This window comes from Rhinopithecus roxellana, chromosome 18 (genome assembly GCF_007565055.1).
Source record: "Rhinopithecus roxellana isolate Shanxi Qingling chromosome 18, ASM756505v1, whole genome shotgun sequence".
Classification (NCBI taxonomy): domain Eukaryota; kingdom Metazoa; phylum Chordata; class Mammalia; order Primates; family Cercopithecidae; genus Rhinopithecus; species Rhinopithecus roxellana.
The window spans coordinates 36359607-36375496 of NC_044566.1; the positions used below are offsets into that span (position 1 = coordinate 36359607).

Below are 15890 nucleotides of genomic sequence, written 5' to 3' on the forward strand. Positions count from 1 at the left end.
CCTTTAAAAAAGTGGTTACTAAAACTACCCATTTTATTATTGGTCTACAGATACTAAGCATTTATACAGAAACCTTGTATCTTATAATGTTTTCTAAAAAACTTGAAAGATGACATCACTTATCTCTTTTCTTCAAGTTTTATTTTATAAGAAATTTCAGATATTGTCTCTCTGAATTTAATTAAAAATGCATGTTAAAGAAATTAAATGTATTATGATCAAAAACTAACCAAGGATAAAATGTGAAGGATGGGAGAATATACAAATAAACTTCTTGAAACAGTCCCTAGCACAGAGTACAAGGTACTATTTAACACAGAAAGATATTTAACTGTAGAAAATTATGCTGTTAAGTATAAGTTGTCAATATCATCATCATTATTTAGTATCACAGATCATCAGGGACGGGTAGGGCCTTCCAGGCAACATAGTTCAAAACCATTCAGAGAAAATGGGCCTGGAGCATGATGGTTAAATGAGAATTTATGCAATGAAAGATTTATAGAAATATTTTGCCTTCTTTTTTTTATAAATAAACCATAGTAGATTTATTTTCACTGTTCTTTGACAAATGGTCTAATAATATAAATAAACATCATAACTCTAGACGTCATTTTTTTTCTTCAAATTCCCTAGACTTTTAGTCAAACCCTGTACAAACTGTCTTCTTGTGTTTTGGACCTTATAAAATATCTAAGGGAGAAAAAAGTACGATTTATAGAAAATTATTTCAATTATATCTCATTTAAATTCTCTACAAAAAATAATGAAATCTTCAATAAATCATCTCACCACCTTTGGTAATCAAAGGGATTTTCTGAGGAAGATGGTTTCTGAGGAGTATGGTTAACTCAATAAACACAAACATAAAATGTGATAAAACTAAATATAATTCTTAGAAATCTGAAATCCACTTGGATCTTAATGACTTTCACAACATCCTGGGTAGGGTTTTGTACTATTTATATTAATCTTCACTTATGAAAAAGAAATTTCTCTGCCATCCAATTAGAACTATTGTGTTATTGTTGGTAATTAATGGGAACAATTTTATTGTCTTAGATAGTTGAAATGTACACAGTGAAGAGGAAAAATCAAAGGGTTAAAAACTATGGTTCTTCTCTCAATGTTCAAGTGATATAGGCTGTGGACAAAAAAAGAAAGAAAAATACAAAAAGTGTGTATACTGAAGTTTAGAAACACATTTCTAAGTATTCAGACCCACACAAAGTAAAAGAAATAGAATAAAAATATGCGAAGGAAAATTAGGGGATAGAGCTGTTCAAAATATTATTCAATCCTCTTTCAACCTCTACTAATGTTTTATCCAAAAAGAAGTTGCTTTCTATATTAAGTATCTATTAATCAAAGCAGTTTCTTCAATATACATTACCAGTGGGATTTTTGAAAATAATAGATTCCTTTAGATGGTAAAAGCAATAATTATTACAATTTTTTTTTTTTACTAAAAACATTAAGAAAAGGTTTTAAGGGAATGGGGGGGACCTACGTTCTGTAAGAAAACAGAATACACACACAGGCACACACACATACGCACACACAGGCAAACATACATACACGCACACATACATTACCTCTCTTTCTACAATCTATATGTTACAGCTGTAAAAAAAATACGTGAAACAGTATGTATGTTTTAATATTCATTAATTATTAAAACATAATTCTTTAAAAATGGGACTCTTCTTCCATTTCACAACAATGCACAAATAGTTAACACGACTGAACTCTACACTTAAAAATGGTTCAGATAGTAAACTCTATGTCATGTGTTTTTTACCACTACTTGAAAAAAATACATGAAAGATAATAGATTTCTATACCCAGCCATAGTGGAATAATTGGCACTAGAAATGCCCTTCCAACATAAAAGAAAAAGATAAAAACAACTATGGATCTTCTACCTTTTAATGTGGATGAACTAACTTTTTTAAAAAAAGAAAGTAATGGCTTTTAAGTTCAAAAACACAGGGAAATAAAAGATCAAACTGACAAAATGTAATAAAAAAAAAAAAGGAAAAGCTTCATTAAAATTCAAATTTAACCGGTCATATTAAGCAGCAATGTCTTTCTCATTTTCCTGAGTATGGGAGATGAATCGAATCAACCTTTCAAAATAGGTGTGCTTTTCTTTTAGTTCAATTAATAAATACGAATCAATCCAGAACATCTAGCTTTGAAAAGAAGTTGCTCATTACTTTCTTTAATAGGTAAAAATCAGTACTTTTCATTCCATGTTACTAACATTATGTTTAAGAGTTGGACTATTACTCAACAGAAAAATTATATATATTCCTGGATTTTTGTTCTAAAATTATTTACTTAAAATTATTTTCAAAAGCATTAGTATAAAAACGTGACCACAGAAGAAGTGGGCAAAGAAAATAATACTAGTTAAGATAGAGTATTTAAAATTATGAAGAAAATGAAAATTTATCAGTAGTAACATGGTCTCTATAGATATATGGCATACCTCGTAATGGCTTTCTTCATTCTCCTGAATGTGGAAACCCGCGGAGCTGGGACATTTCTGAGGAGTGACAGGAATATTGTCACTTTTGCTGTGTGAGTTACACTGAAAGAGATTACCAAATAATTGTGACAAACTACTCCACATTTAGAGTGTCCATTGAGAGACATGGCTGTTTGCTATGAGCCTAATAATGGAATACCACTTGAGCTAACAAGGGTCCACACCCAGAGATACATTCATTAAGATTGAGTCTTTACCACAAAGACTTTTTAATTGTCCCCAGATAAACAAATTGTTAAAATGTTTTTACTAAAACTAGAGAAATATAAGATTCAGTAATTTTACTTTTACCTTTTTTAGGCAATATTTATTACATTTATGACTTTAGCTACATATAAGTAGCTAAAGCTTATATGGTGCTATTTGGGTGAGATATTATTTAAGAGTTTGATACATATTACACACATATTAGCCTGTGACATAGATATTATTAACTACCTCCATTTACAGAAGAGGAGACTGAAGCATAATTCCTCCCCCCATAAAGTTATGCTGTTGCCTAGCCTTTCTGGAACCATTCCCCATATCCTTATCTACCACATGAACTACCTTTTAAGTGATACATTTGAAATAGATAAAACTGAAAAAGCAGAAGTTTAGGATCTTAAAATACTAATTGACTTATTTCTGTAGTAAATAGACAGCACTTTTAAAAAACAGGTTATCTAAAATAATTTACCTGGAAATTGATATGAGTTATAGAACATAAGATATTACATTATGGCTTGGCCTTTCTCTGTGAACATATTAAAATGACAGTTTTCCATATTCCTCACACAAGTTTTTCATGTGAAAAGAAGACATTTTCCACTTCCTGTTTTCTTACTTCTTTTCTAAATCTTTAATTAGACTCAAGGAAAGCAATATTTGTAAGTATTGCTGTTTGGCCATTTATTAAACATAACTTTGTAGGTTTTAAGGTTTCTACTTTGACAAAAATATATTGTTGTGCCTCCAGAAAAGGTTCATCATTATATATAACCTTTCTTCTTAAATAAAACTATAATATATGCATAGATTTCATGACATTATGAGCAAAAAGACTATTCTTTTCAAAACTAGTATGCCATGTTTCCTATTCATCGATTAAATGCTACCTTTACTAGCTCAAAGAAAAATCTGTTAGAAAAATACTGTTAGACATTTTTAAAAGCAAATGTGTTTCAGAATTTTACTAGCTCAAAGAAAAATCTGTTAGAAAATTACTGTTAGACATTTTTAAAAGCAAATGTTTTAGAATTTTAATATATTGTGTTCACTCTATTTTCATTTCAAAACCATCATTTTATATATAGTTAAATATATGTTAAAGCACTGTCATTACATTTTGAAGATATCAATTATCTCATTTATTTTTATTTGTTTAAAATAAATAGCTATGTGGCAATGAAGAAGGCATAACTTTAAATTCATATACCCATCACTATAAGCCTTTTAGCATGAAAAATTATTTTGTATCTGTTCTCTCTCTACAATTTAATTTTAATCCTATTCAAAACTTACCTCCTCTAGCAACTCTCTTCATACGTCATTCAACAAATGTTGACTGCCATTTTAACCTGTTTTTAAGTAACTTTCATGTGTAATTTGTAAAATGTTCCCTTGCAATATTAATTATTTGAATGTTCTTAAGTTTGTCTGAACAAATTCACTGTTAGCAACAAAGGCCTTTCCTCTCCACAGCAGCTTTTTTGGCATTCAAAATAAAAAAAAAGAGCATAGACCTTAAAACAGTTATTTTCATCTGTGATGTCCATAGACATTTTAATCATTCAATTCCTATCCCTAGCCTCTCATTCTATTCTGTTTCTTTGTTTGATAATCAGACATTTACTGAGTGCATGTTATGTGTCAAGATTGTACTGGATCATCAAAATATGGCATTTAATATCTGTAATACTCTCACATTAGCCCTGAAACAATACATGAAAATAAATAACCGCCATGATGCGTAAACATGCCACCTGCAGACTGCTAAGGGACAGAGAAGGCATGCATAGACTCCCAGGTTAGACACATGAATAGAGAGTCTCAAGAGATGGACTGATGAGGGAATCATGGTTAGCACACATTTGAGACAGAAGGAACTGCATATGCAAAGGCCAGAAAACACGAATTCTCATGAGCCATGAGTAATTTGATAGCAGTTCAAACATGAAGAATGTAAGGATTGATTTCAGAAGAAATAGAACCTATCAGTGCATTAAATTCAATAGTACAACATATAACAAGATGTTGTAGAATTGGACTTAATATAAAGGCCAACAGTGCCAAGAGTGAGCTTTAAAGGTCATTCTTTTTCTTCCAACTTTTCCAAGAAAATATGCAACATAACAAAATGAGTGCATTTACAATATCATTGTGATGCCCAGTTAAGTCCTTCCATCCCTAAAAGATCTCACCCCTAAGTGTTTCATTCTGGAGCAGCTCTTGTTTTTGGAACAGTGAATGGCATCAAAGGAAAATTTTTAACTTACTTTTCTTTCCTTACTTTTTAAAATTGAGTCTTATGAGGTAAATTTCCTCTGCAAATTATAAATATATAACTCAGAGCAAAATAAAAAAGTAACACCGTAAACAATATTTTGAGATTAACTATTATAAATAGCCAAACTTTTAAGAAAAAAAATTCTTATGGGAAAAAAATTAATCACTATGAATCCTTCCTAACAAATTTCTACTTCTGGAAGAGTTGCAGCATTTTCTAAAAATAATATTTATTTTAGAAGTCTCGGCTGGGTGCAATGGCTCACATCTGTAATCCTAGCACTTTGGGAGGTTGAGGTGGGAGGTGGGCGGATCACCTGTGGTCAGGAGTTTGAGACCAGCCTGGTCAACATGGCAAAACTCCGTCTAATGAAAATATAAAAATTAACCGGGTGTGGTGGTGCATGCCTGTAATCCTAGCTACTTAGGAGTACGAGGCACGAGAATAGCTTGAACTCAGGAGGTTGAAGTTGCAGTGAGCCGAGATTACACCACTGCACTCCAGCCTGGGCGACAGAACGAGACTCTGTTTCAAAAAAAAAAAAAAAAAAAAAAACCTCTCAAGGTTCATCCAACCAAACAATTTTACTGTTTGCCAAATTTAATATAAATGACTGCATATTGAATTATGGGTAAGATTGATTTGCTAAATCAGATTTATATTGGGGGGTACATATGTAAATCAAACTTGAGAAGTCTAAAGTTCAATAATAACAATCATATTCAATGAAAATCACTGAAAATACATTTGTTTTATACTTTAAACCAGTTCTTTATTTTTCATCACCTATGACTGAAAGTCTGTATTATAATATGTGGATAAATCTTGCCACTCCAAAACATCCATTGTAGTTCCTGGGAAAATTACCATTCACTACCTATAGAAATACTGGCTCAAAGTTTTCACATAATCAGGTATTTTTACTCTTTCATTTTTGATACAAATTTTCAAAAAAGAACTTCTAGCCATATTAAGAGAAAAATAATCAACAGTAGCAAAAACAACAAAGTTTTATGAAAGATTTTTTTATGAAAAACACAGCTGTTTTCTTTGCTAAAAAGAGGGTTCTTTACATTTTCCACTCAACTGTAATGCAGTAGCAATGTTTAATATTATTTATTATTCTATTACTACTCCTACCTTCTTACAAAATCAAAGTTGTTTACTAAAAATTAATAGCACTTTCATAAAAGTTTTGCAGTCATTATAGAGGCAATAGTTTTGTACTTTTGTGCTATAGGTTTCATTAAATAACAATTCCATTTATTTAAAATCTCCCACTGAAAATGTTATTCCTACCCATTTTAATAAACTAAGGAATCTTTTCATGAAGAATTCTAAAACAGAATATTTGTTTAATAATTCAAAAGAAATTCATATTTGCAGAAATGAATCTACTTTAAATAATAGTCTAAACTTAGTGTCTTCAACTTCTCTCTATCCATTTTTTTAGAGATCCGCATGTATTAGGTTTCAAGCATGCCCATTCCACTGAAATGGCCCTACTACAATCACCTATGATTTACACATTATTAATTCAAATGGCAATTCTCAGTTCTTATCTAATGCAACACAGCTGAGTACTACCTCTTGTTTCATTTATGTACTGTCCTTCAAGGATGGTATACACTCATGGCTTTCTTCTGCTCTTTCTCTGGAATCATGTAACTGTTTGTGCTGTTGTCAAAATTGAAAGGACTACAGAGGATGAAACTGAGTACTTCCTCAGAAAGTGTTTTCTTCAGTGGAGTCAGTTTAGCAAATATATCCATATTGAACAGGTTCTGATTTCAAAATATTTTCTCAGACACAGGAACAATCCATAAGAAGATAAGAAAAGAGCTCTTAGAACACCTCCAATCATTCTTTCATCAAAGCACGTATCTTTATACTTATATCTAGAAACTAATAAAATTTATATTTTAAGAGACTTACAGCACAGATTCTTATTCTTTCTGAAAATTTGTTCTAATCATTTAGTATCCTGAAATTTATTCTGGCCCAAATAAGGAAATCTTGAGCCTATACCCACAGCCTTTTCTTTAATGTTTTCTATGTACCTTCTTTTTTTGCTTATTTTTGTTATCTTTAAACATAACTAGAAAATTGAGCTAAAATGCTCATCAAACTTTATTGAACAAATCAGTGTTCAGCTGCAGTGACACATATTTTGATTTAAAATGAAACTGTCATATGACAAATTTTAAAACTGAATGTTATATAAATGCCTAATCAAATCATAGAAATGTAGATGGCTATAATACATATTAATTTCTAAGTAGGGATTGCTTATGTGAAATAAGAAAAATAGGCAGACCATAAAAGGATATGAAGGAAATGTTAACTGTATCTATAGTATCTAGAGAGTCTGTTTTTTAATTGTTTTTTTTTTTTTGCCTCTCTTCTTTAAAAAAAAACATTTTTTCTTTAAAACTTTGAGACAGAAATCAATGCACAAAAATCAGTAGCATTTCTACACAACAATAAATATTCAGTCAAGCACCAAAACAAGAAGTTAATCCCATTTACAATAGCTACAAAAAAGTCCTATGAATATATTTTACCAAGGAGTTGAAAGATCTTTACAAGAAAAACTACCAAACACTGATTTTAAAAAAGTCATAAATTGCACAAGTGGAAAAACATCCCATGTTCATAGATTGGAAGAATTAATATTGTCAAAATGACTATGCTGCCCAAAGCAACCTATGGATTCAGTGCAATCCCTATCAAAATGCCAACATCCCTTTTCACAGAATTACGAAAAAAACATATCCTTTTTAAAAGACACCTGTTGAAAATCCATATAGAACCAAAAACAGCCTGAGTAGTCAAAGCAATCCCAAGCAAAAAAAAAAAAAAACGGAGGCATCATACTACTAGACCTCAAATTATACTATAAGGCTATCATTTAAAAAAAAAAACACACACACAAAAAAATTTTAAATATATATTTTATTCTCTAATTTTTAAAAAACCAATGATTTTCATCTTAAGCAGCAAGAATGATCCACAAATAAGTATGAAGTCACTTTTATAGAAGCTATGTTAAATTCTGGAAAGTACCTTGGGAGATAAGCTCAAGAACCTTAGTCCAAATATAAAACAAACCATTCCATTAAACAGACTTCCTATGTTTTACAAAAACAAAACAGGTTGGCTATTATATATTCTCGCAGCATTTCCAGTTAAGCGGGTATTAGGTATATAATTCTCTTCTTAACTGAATGTCAGATGGTCTTACGCCACGGGATGCAGGTAACTCTTGGTCTGTAAGCACCACCGATCCAGGGATCATTGTCTAAATAGGTTAGCATTGTGTTTCATCTTGCTTTTGCATTTTTATTGTTTAATTTCTAAATTTTAAGTGTTCCCTCTTTGGGGCAAATTCTTATAAAAATGTTTATTGTAAAGTTATATATTTTGTCTACAATGGGATTATGCACTTCCCAATTGGGAGTTTACATCTGGATTTTTAGTCATTCTAAAAAACACCTAATTATTAAAACATTTATAGAGTGCCTACTGTATGCATGAGTTGAGTTGCCTATGAGGTACATTTTGAATGACAGCATCTTGTAAGAAAAAAGGTGAATAAAATTTGACATTAGATGATAAAAAAAAAAAAACTGGAGACAGAAATAACATAAAATGTTAGCATATTTTAATTATAGGTGATGAGGACATAGGTATTTTCTTTTCTTTTTCTTATTTTATTTTATTTTATTTTATTTTATTTTATTTTATTTTATTTTATTTTTTTGAGAGGGAGTCTCGCCCTGTCGCCCAGGCTGGAGTGCAGTGGCGCAATCTCAGCTCACCGCAAGCTCCGCCTCCCGGGTTTACGCCATTCTCCTGCCTCAGCCTCCCGAGTAGCTGGGACTACAGGCGCCCGCCACCACACCTGGCTAATTTTTTGTATTTTTGTGTGACGGGGTTTCACCGTGTTAGCCAGGATGGTCTCGATCTCCTGACCTCGTGATCCGCCCACCTCGGCCTCCCAAAGTGCTGGGATTACAGGCGTGAGCCACCACGCCCAGCCGGGTATTTTTTTATTTCTCTTTTTTGTTCCTGAGTTTTCCAGACACCTGACAATGGAAATACACATAGGAAAACAATTCGCAAAAATAATTTGTTATTTAACAAAATTGATAGATCTGGTTAAACATCTGTTTCATCCAGCTCAAAAGGTTAATGGTTTTGAAAGTGCTTTATAAACTGTAAATGTTGAAATTATGCATCTTCAGAAATAAAGATGCCATATGCATGTAAGGTTTCTTCTGATTTGTCTCAGTCATTCTCCTTTTTGGAAGAAATGTTTTTCCAAAGTTCAGTGAGGAACATGCTAGCTTTTCCTTTTCCTATGGCACTATAGCTTATAGGTCTTTCTCTACTTAATTGAAATACGGTTTTCCCTCTTTTATTTCAAGAGGGTACAGTGATTTGTATTTACCTAGTTGTTTTTGGCTTTACCTTCTAGAAGTTATTATTTATTTTTGCCCTTTATTTTGTCCACAACAAATAACTTTATTGCAAAATTAACATTCCCAAGACCTACAATTTGTATACAAATGCTAACACAAAAATAAGGTACATAAGTACCATAGATTGAGAGTACCCATATTAGGAACATTAAACAAAGCATTTGGCTTAGACATCATGCTTTCTTCCTCCAACTGAACCCTTGGCAGTTCATGACAAGCAGTAACTTTGTCACAGTAATATATTAACTAACAAGGTAAACTTGAATTTATCCACTGCATAAATAAGCTTATGTTCAACTTCAGGAGCCTGACACATGTTCCTATGCAGTGGATTTTGCAAAGTTCACCTTTCCAGTTCTTCTAGGGGCAGCAGACCTCCTTCAACCCCACTGCAAGTTGACTGGCATCCCTTCAATCCTCTCTTGACCCTACAGATAACGCTCATCAATTCCTCTATGTAAGTCCTCTTCTATCCTCACAATTCCCATTCCAGATCTTTCCACTGAGAGACATCCTTTTTTCTTCCTTCTTGATGTCTTAAAGGTGGGAGAAGTCCTCTCTTCTCCCTCAAAGGCACTTCCTCTCTCCTTTGTCCCAACAAGCCGTTTCATTTTTAACCAGGTTTGCAGAGTCTAGCCAGATGGAGGTAGTCACTACTGCTCAATGAACAGTGAGAAGCTGACTGTTGCACAGGGGATTTATAAGAAAACAAAAGCTGATTTTAAATCGTCTTCTGGAACAGGTCATTAAATAGACCAGTTGACTTCCCTCAGTTATAGTTCCACGTGATCAAGTGAAATTAATAGATAAGATATATTTCTTATTGTGCACTTAGTTGTTGCAAGTGGGCCACTTGTAAAGTGTTTGTATAATATTTACCTCAATTCGCTGCCTTATGGTACAATAAATGGAACCAATATGTTCCAAAACAGTTAAGATATAAGAGTGTGTTATGTGTAAAAAAAACCTTAACAAATCTAAGTAAAAAGAGGATTGGGGAAAAAAAGCGAAGGATGTTGAACTCTGAAGTAATTCAGTAAGTGGATTAAGCTTATGTACCAGATAAAACACTTTTTTTCTTTGTTTAGAAATTCTCCTTTTATATGCTATTCCAAGATTTAATGGTCTCTATCATAGGCTGGCTGACATTTTTCAAACAATTTTAACAATTTAATAAAATGTTTAGGTGCCATGTACCGTAACCAAAAAATAGCTTTATCCTAGCATTTTATTGCGTAAGTGGTATTTCAAAGAAATCTTTTGCCATAAATATCTTGGTTACTATAAAGTTTTAGCAACTCTGTGCATTGTCCATTTCCTGAGAATGCGTGTTCCATTGAGTTTCTGTCTATGTGTGACTTTCAAGGCTTTCTTAAGAAACTTTTGACAAATGCAGAAATAAAAGAGATAGAGATAGCGATAGAGTTATATTCCCAAAATAAATAATCATTTAGCTTTGGAGAAAGCTCTACTAGGCTGAATTTTTTCTCCTTTTCTCAGCAAACAATTTAATGAAAGTGAAGAGAAAGGCAAACATAGTTTTTTGTATTCTTATAGAATTTTTGGTAATGTAATCAAGAATTAAGCGATAGAACTCGATGTCAAACTTATTCAGCAGGTTCCCTCTAAATGTGCAGTAACAGAACTGACCATTAAATGTGCCAGAGTATTCAAGGCAGATGTGCTAGGTTGCTGGGCATGGGGGTGTGAACACAATTCTGCTAAGTGAATAAATAATGGGAATAAGACCATGTATTTTCCCACATCTGGCTGTAAATTCCTTCATAAGTAATTACTATACTTCTAACCTCTCTAACTTAATAGAGATAAACTGGATGCATTTTCAAGTCATTACTAACCAAGGAGGAACAAAACAAAACCACTTTTATGAGAATCACAAATCGTAGCTGCTTCTGTGCACATTATGTCACATTTTCTTTAAATGGTTCATGGATGTTATATGAGTTTTATGCAATTCTTTTAACCCAGTTGCTATGAGCATGCATTGAAATAAAATTTCCTTAGAAAGTATACTTCAAACGCTAATGGTCTACACATTACAATTTTTCCATTAGTTCCCTCCTTGTATTATTACCTTACTGTAAAGCCATTTCACAAGAGCAATAATGCATTGAAAGGCTTTAAATTACAGGATTACATGTTATATTGCTTGAGCAAAGCTCTATTAGTCAGCTTTGCACATTGCAACTTAATTCTATATTTTAAATAAGTGGATGCAAGCAATGCAGGACTTTGGAACTTCCCAGACCCCTGAAAAGAAATGAAAATAAGCCGGGCGCGGTGGCTCAAGCATGTAATCCCAGCACTTTGGGAGGCCGAGACGGGCGGATCACGAGGTCAGGAGATCAAGACCATCCTGGCTAACATAGTGAAACCCCATCTCTACTAAAAAATACAAAAAACTAGCCGGGCGAGGTGGCGGGCGCTTGTAGTCCCAGCTACTCCGGAGGCTGAGGCAGGAGAATGGCGTAAACCCGGGAGGCGGAGCTTGCAGTGAGCTGAGATCCGGCCACTGCACTCCAGCCCGGGCAACAGAGCGAGACTCCGTCTCAAAAAAAAAAAAAAAAAAAGAAATGAAAATAAATACTTCTGTTCAAACGTATTCCAAGGAATACAACAACAGACAATTTTGGGTGCCACGGTTAACCAGGATTATGTTTAAGACCATTGTTCTGCAGTTCATTTCAATTTATTTCATTATTTACTGTGATAAAATCCCTGGGATTTTCCCCATATGATTATCATTTAACCATATTTATACCTTGAAGAAAAACTAAAATGGAAATTTCTGCAACACAGATAAACGTAGATTGACTAAACATTTATTAAATTTCAAATATAATGGGAGAGGTCCTATTTTAAAAGCGTTCACTAGGAAAGTCGATTGACTAAACATTTATTAAATTTCTAATACAATGGGAGAGGTCCTGTTTTAAAAGTGTTCACTAGGAAAGCAGATTGGCTAAACATTTATTAAATTTCAAATATAATGGGACAGGTCCTATTTTGAAAGTGTTCACTAGGAATTTAAGGGTGAACATTTCCAGATTAAACTGAAAGACTTCGGGGATGGAAAAATCATCAACTGCCTTTGCTGATTTCCACTGTTGCGTTTCATTTTCTCTCCAGGTAATTAGTGTTTCAGAATACGAAAGTCAATCCCTTTTCTAAACTTTCTAAGGAGTTCTGAAATACTGACAAATACATACTGAAACTAACTTGTTAGAAAACAACAGTATTAGTTTAGAGCATGTTTCATTAACTGCATATATGAGCCTAAAATGGAGATTAGCCCAGGTATGTAGCAATGGGCTCTCCAGGCAGAAAATAATCTTCTATACAAAGGTGGCCATTTGTGAATTACAATCATAAGTGTGGACACATACACACCATGCTTATGAATACATGTTTTATGTATGTGATTATCTTGTTCATGTAAATGATCATATAAACTTGTATTCATGGAATATTAATTAAGCAAAATCAAGCACTATATCTGCATAAAATATTTCATTTTAAAATATTTTTTAAATTACACATTATATTAATACAAATATTTATAAATTTATGAAAGTGCTATAAATAAACCACATACTTTACTAAGTTAATCTACATAATACTTAGCATAAATGCATCCTGGATTTTAGGGCAGAATATTTCTGAAAAGATAACCTCATTAAGAATTATAAGGGGAGGCGGAGCAAGATGGCCGAATAGGAACAGCTCCAGTCTCCAACTCCCAGCGCGAGCGACACAGAAGACCGGTGATTTCTGCATTTTCAACTGAGGTACTGGGGTCATCTCACTAGGGAGTGCCGGACAATCGGTGCTGGTCAGCTGCTGCAGCCTGACCAGCGAGAGCTGAAGCAGGGCGAGGCATCGCCTCACCTGGAAGCGCAAGGGGGAAGGGGATCCGTTTTCCTAGCCAGGGGAACTGAGACACACAACACCTGGAAAATCGGGTAACTCCCACCCCAATACTGCGCTGTAAGCACACAGGCACACCAGGAGAATATATCCCAATCCTGGCCGGGAGGGTCCCACGCCCATGAAGCCTCCCTCACTGCTAACACAGCAGTCTGCCGCGATCTATCCGCAAGGCAGCAGCGAGGCTGGGGGAGGGGCGCCCGCCATTGCTGAGGCTTAACTAGGTAAACAAAGCCGCTGGGAAGCTCGAACTGGGAGGAGCTCACAGCAGCTCAAGGAAGCCTGCCTGTCTCTGTAGTCTCCACCTCTGGGGACAGCGCACAGCTGAAGACCAACAGGGGAAGTAGCTGGAGCCGGTGCAGACGCCAACGACTCTGTCTGACAGCTTTGGGGAGAGCCATGGATCTCCCAACGCGGAGGTTGAGATCTGAGAACGGACAGACTGCCTGCTCAGGTGGGTCTCTGACCCCTGAGTAGCCTAGCTGGGAGAAATCCCCCACTAGGGGCAGTCTGACACCCCACACCTCACAGGGTGGAGTACACCCCTGAGAGGAAACTTCCAAAGGAAGAATCAGACAGGTACACTCGCTGTTCAGCAATATTCTATCTTCGGCAACCTCTGCTGCTGATACCCAGGCAAACAGGGTCTGAAGTGGACCTCAAGCAATCTCCAACAGACCAACAGACAGTCCTTCTGACTGTCAGAAGGAAAACTATCAAACAGGAAGGACACCTATACCAAAACCCCATCAGTACGTCACCACCATCAAAGACCAGAGACAGATAAAACCACAAAGATGGGGAAGAAGCAGGGCAGAAAAGCTGGAAATTCAAAAAATAAGAGCGCATCTCCCCCTGCGAAGGAGCGCAGCCCATCGCCAGCAACGGATCAAAGCTGGTCAGAGAATGACTTGGACGAGAGGAGAGAAGAAGGCTTCAGTCCATCAAACTTATCAGAGCTAAAGGAGGAATTACGTACCCAGAGCAAAGAAACTAAAAATCTTGAAAAAAGAGTGGAAGACTTGACAGCTAGACTAATTAATGCAGAGAAGATCATAAACGAAATGACAGAGATGAAAACCATGACACGAGAAATACGTGACAAATGCACAAGCTTCAGTAACCGACTCGATCAACTGGAAGAAAGAGTATCAGCGATTGAAGATCAAATGAATGAAATGAAGCGAGAAGAGAAATCAAAAGAAAAAAGAAGAAAAAGAAATGAGCAAAGCCTGCAAGAAGTATGGGATTACGTAAAAAGACCAAATCTACGTCTGATTGGGGTGCCTGAAAGTGAGGGGGAAAATGGAACCAAGTTGGAAAACACTCTTCAGGATATCATCCAGGAGAACTTCCCCAACCTAGTAGGGCAGGCCAACATTCAAATTCAGGAAATACAGAGAACGCCACAAAGATACTCCTCCAGAAGAGCAACTCCAAGACACATCATTGCCAGATTCACCAAAGTTGAAATGAAGGAAAAAATCTTAAGGGCAGCCAGAGAGAAAGGTCGGGTTACCCACAAAGGGAAGCCCATCAGACTAACAGCAGATCTCTCGGCAGAAACTCTACAAGCCAGAAGAGAGTGGGGGCCAATATTCAACGTTCTTAAAGAAAAGAATTTTAAACCCAGAATTTCATATCCAGCCAAACTAAGTTTCATAAGTGAAGGAGAAATAAAATCCTTTACAGATAAGCAAATGCTTAGAGATTTTGTCACCACCAGGCCTGCCTTACAAGAGACCCTGAAGGAAGCCCTAAACATGGAAAGGAACAACCGGTACCAGCCATCACAAAAACATGCCAAAATGTAAAGACCATCGAGGCTAGGAAGAAACTGCATCAACTAACGAGCAAAATAACCAGTTAATATCATAATGGCAGGATCAAGTTCACACATAACAATATTAACCTTAAATGTTAATGGACTAAATGCTCCAATTAAAAGACACAGACTGGCAAACTGGATAAAGAGTCAAGACCCATCAGTCTGCTGTATTCAGGAGACCCATCTCACATGCAGAGACATACATAGGCTCAAAATAAAGGGATGGAGGAAGATCTACCAAGCAAATGGAGAACAAAAAAAAGCAGGGGTTGCAATCCTTGTCTCTGATAAAACAGACGTTAAACCATCAAAAATCAAAAGAGACAAAGAAGGCCATTACATAATGGTAAAGGGATCAATTCAACAGGAAGAGCTAACTCTCCTAAATATATATGCACCCAATACAGGAGCACCCAGATTCATCAAGCAAGTCCTTAGAGACTTACAAAGAGACTTAGACTCCCATACAATAATAATGGGAGACTTCAACACTCCGCTGTCAACATTAGACAGATCAACGAGACAGAAAGTTAACAAGGATATCCAGGAATTGAACTCATCTCTGCACCAAGTGGACCTAATAGACAT

At 35.0% G+C, this 15890-nt stretch overlaps 1 protein-coding gene across 4 annotated transcripts in view; it reads right to left on the reverse strand.

Annotated features, from left to right (window-relative positions):
• PCDH9 (protocadherin 9) overlaps positions 1-15890 on the reverse strand; it is a 990584-nt gene that overhangs the window by 628670 nt on the left and 346024 nt on the right. For 2 of the 4 annotated variants that reach the window (XM_030922392.1, XM_030922390.1), the window contains exon 3: positions 2495-2596. The exons of the other annotated variants lie outside the window; for them this stretch is intronic. In XM_030922392.1, the coding sequence (XP_030778252.1) occupies positions 2495-2596 (102 nt within the window). The remainder of the gene's footprint in view (positions 1-2494; positions 2597-15890) is intronic. 4 annotated transcript variants of the gene reach the window in all.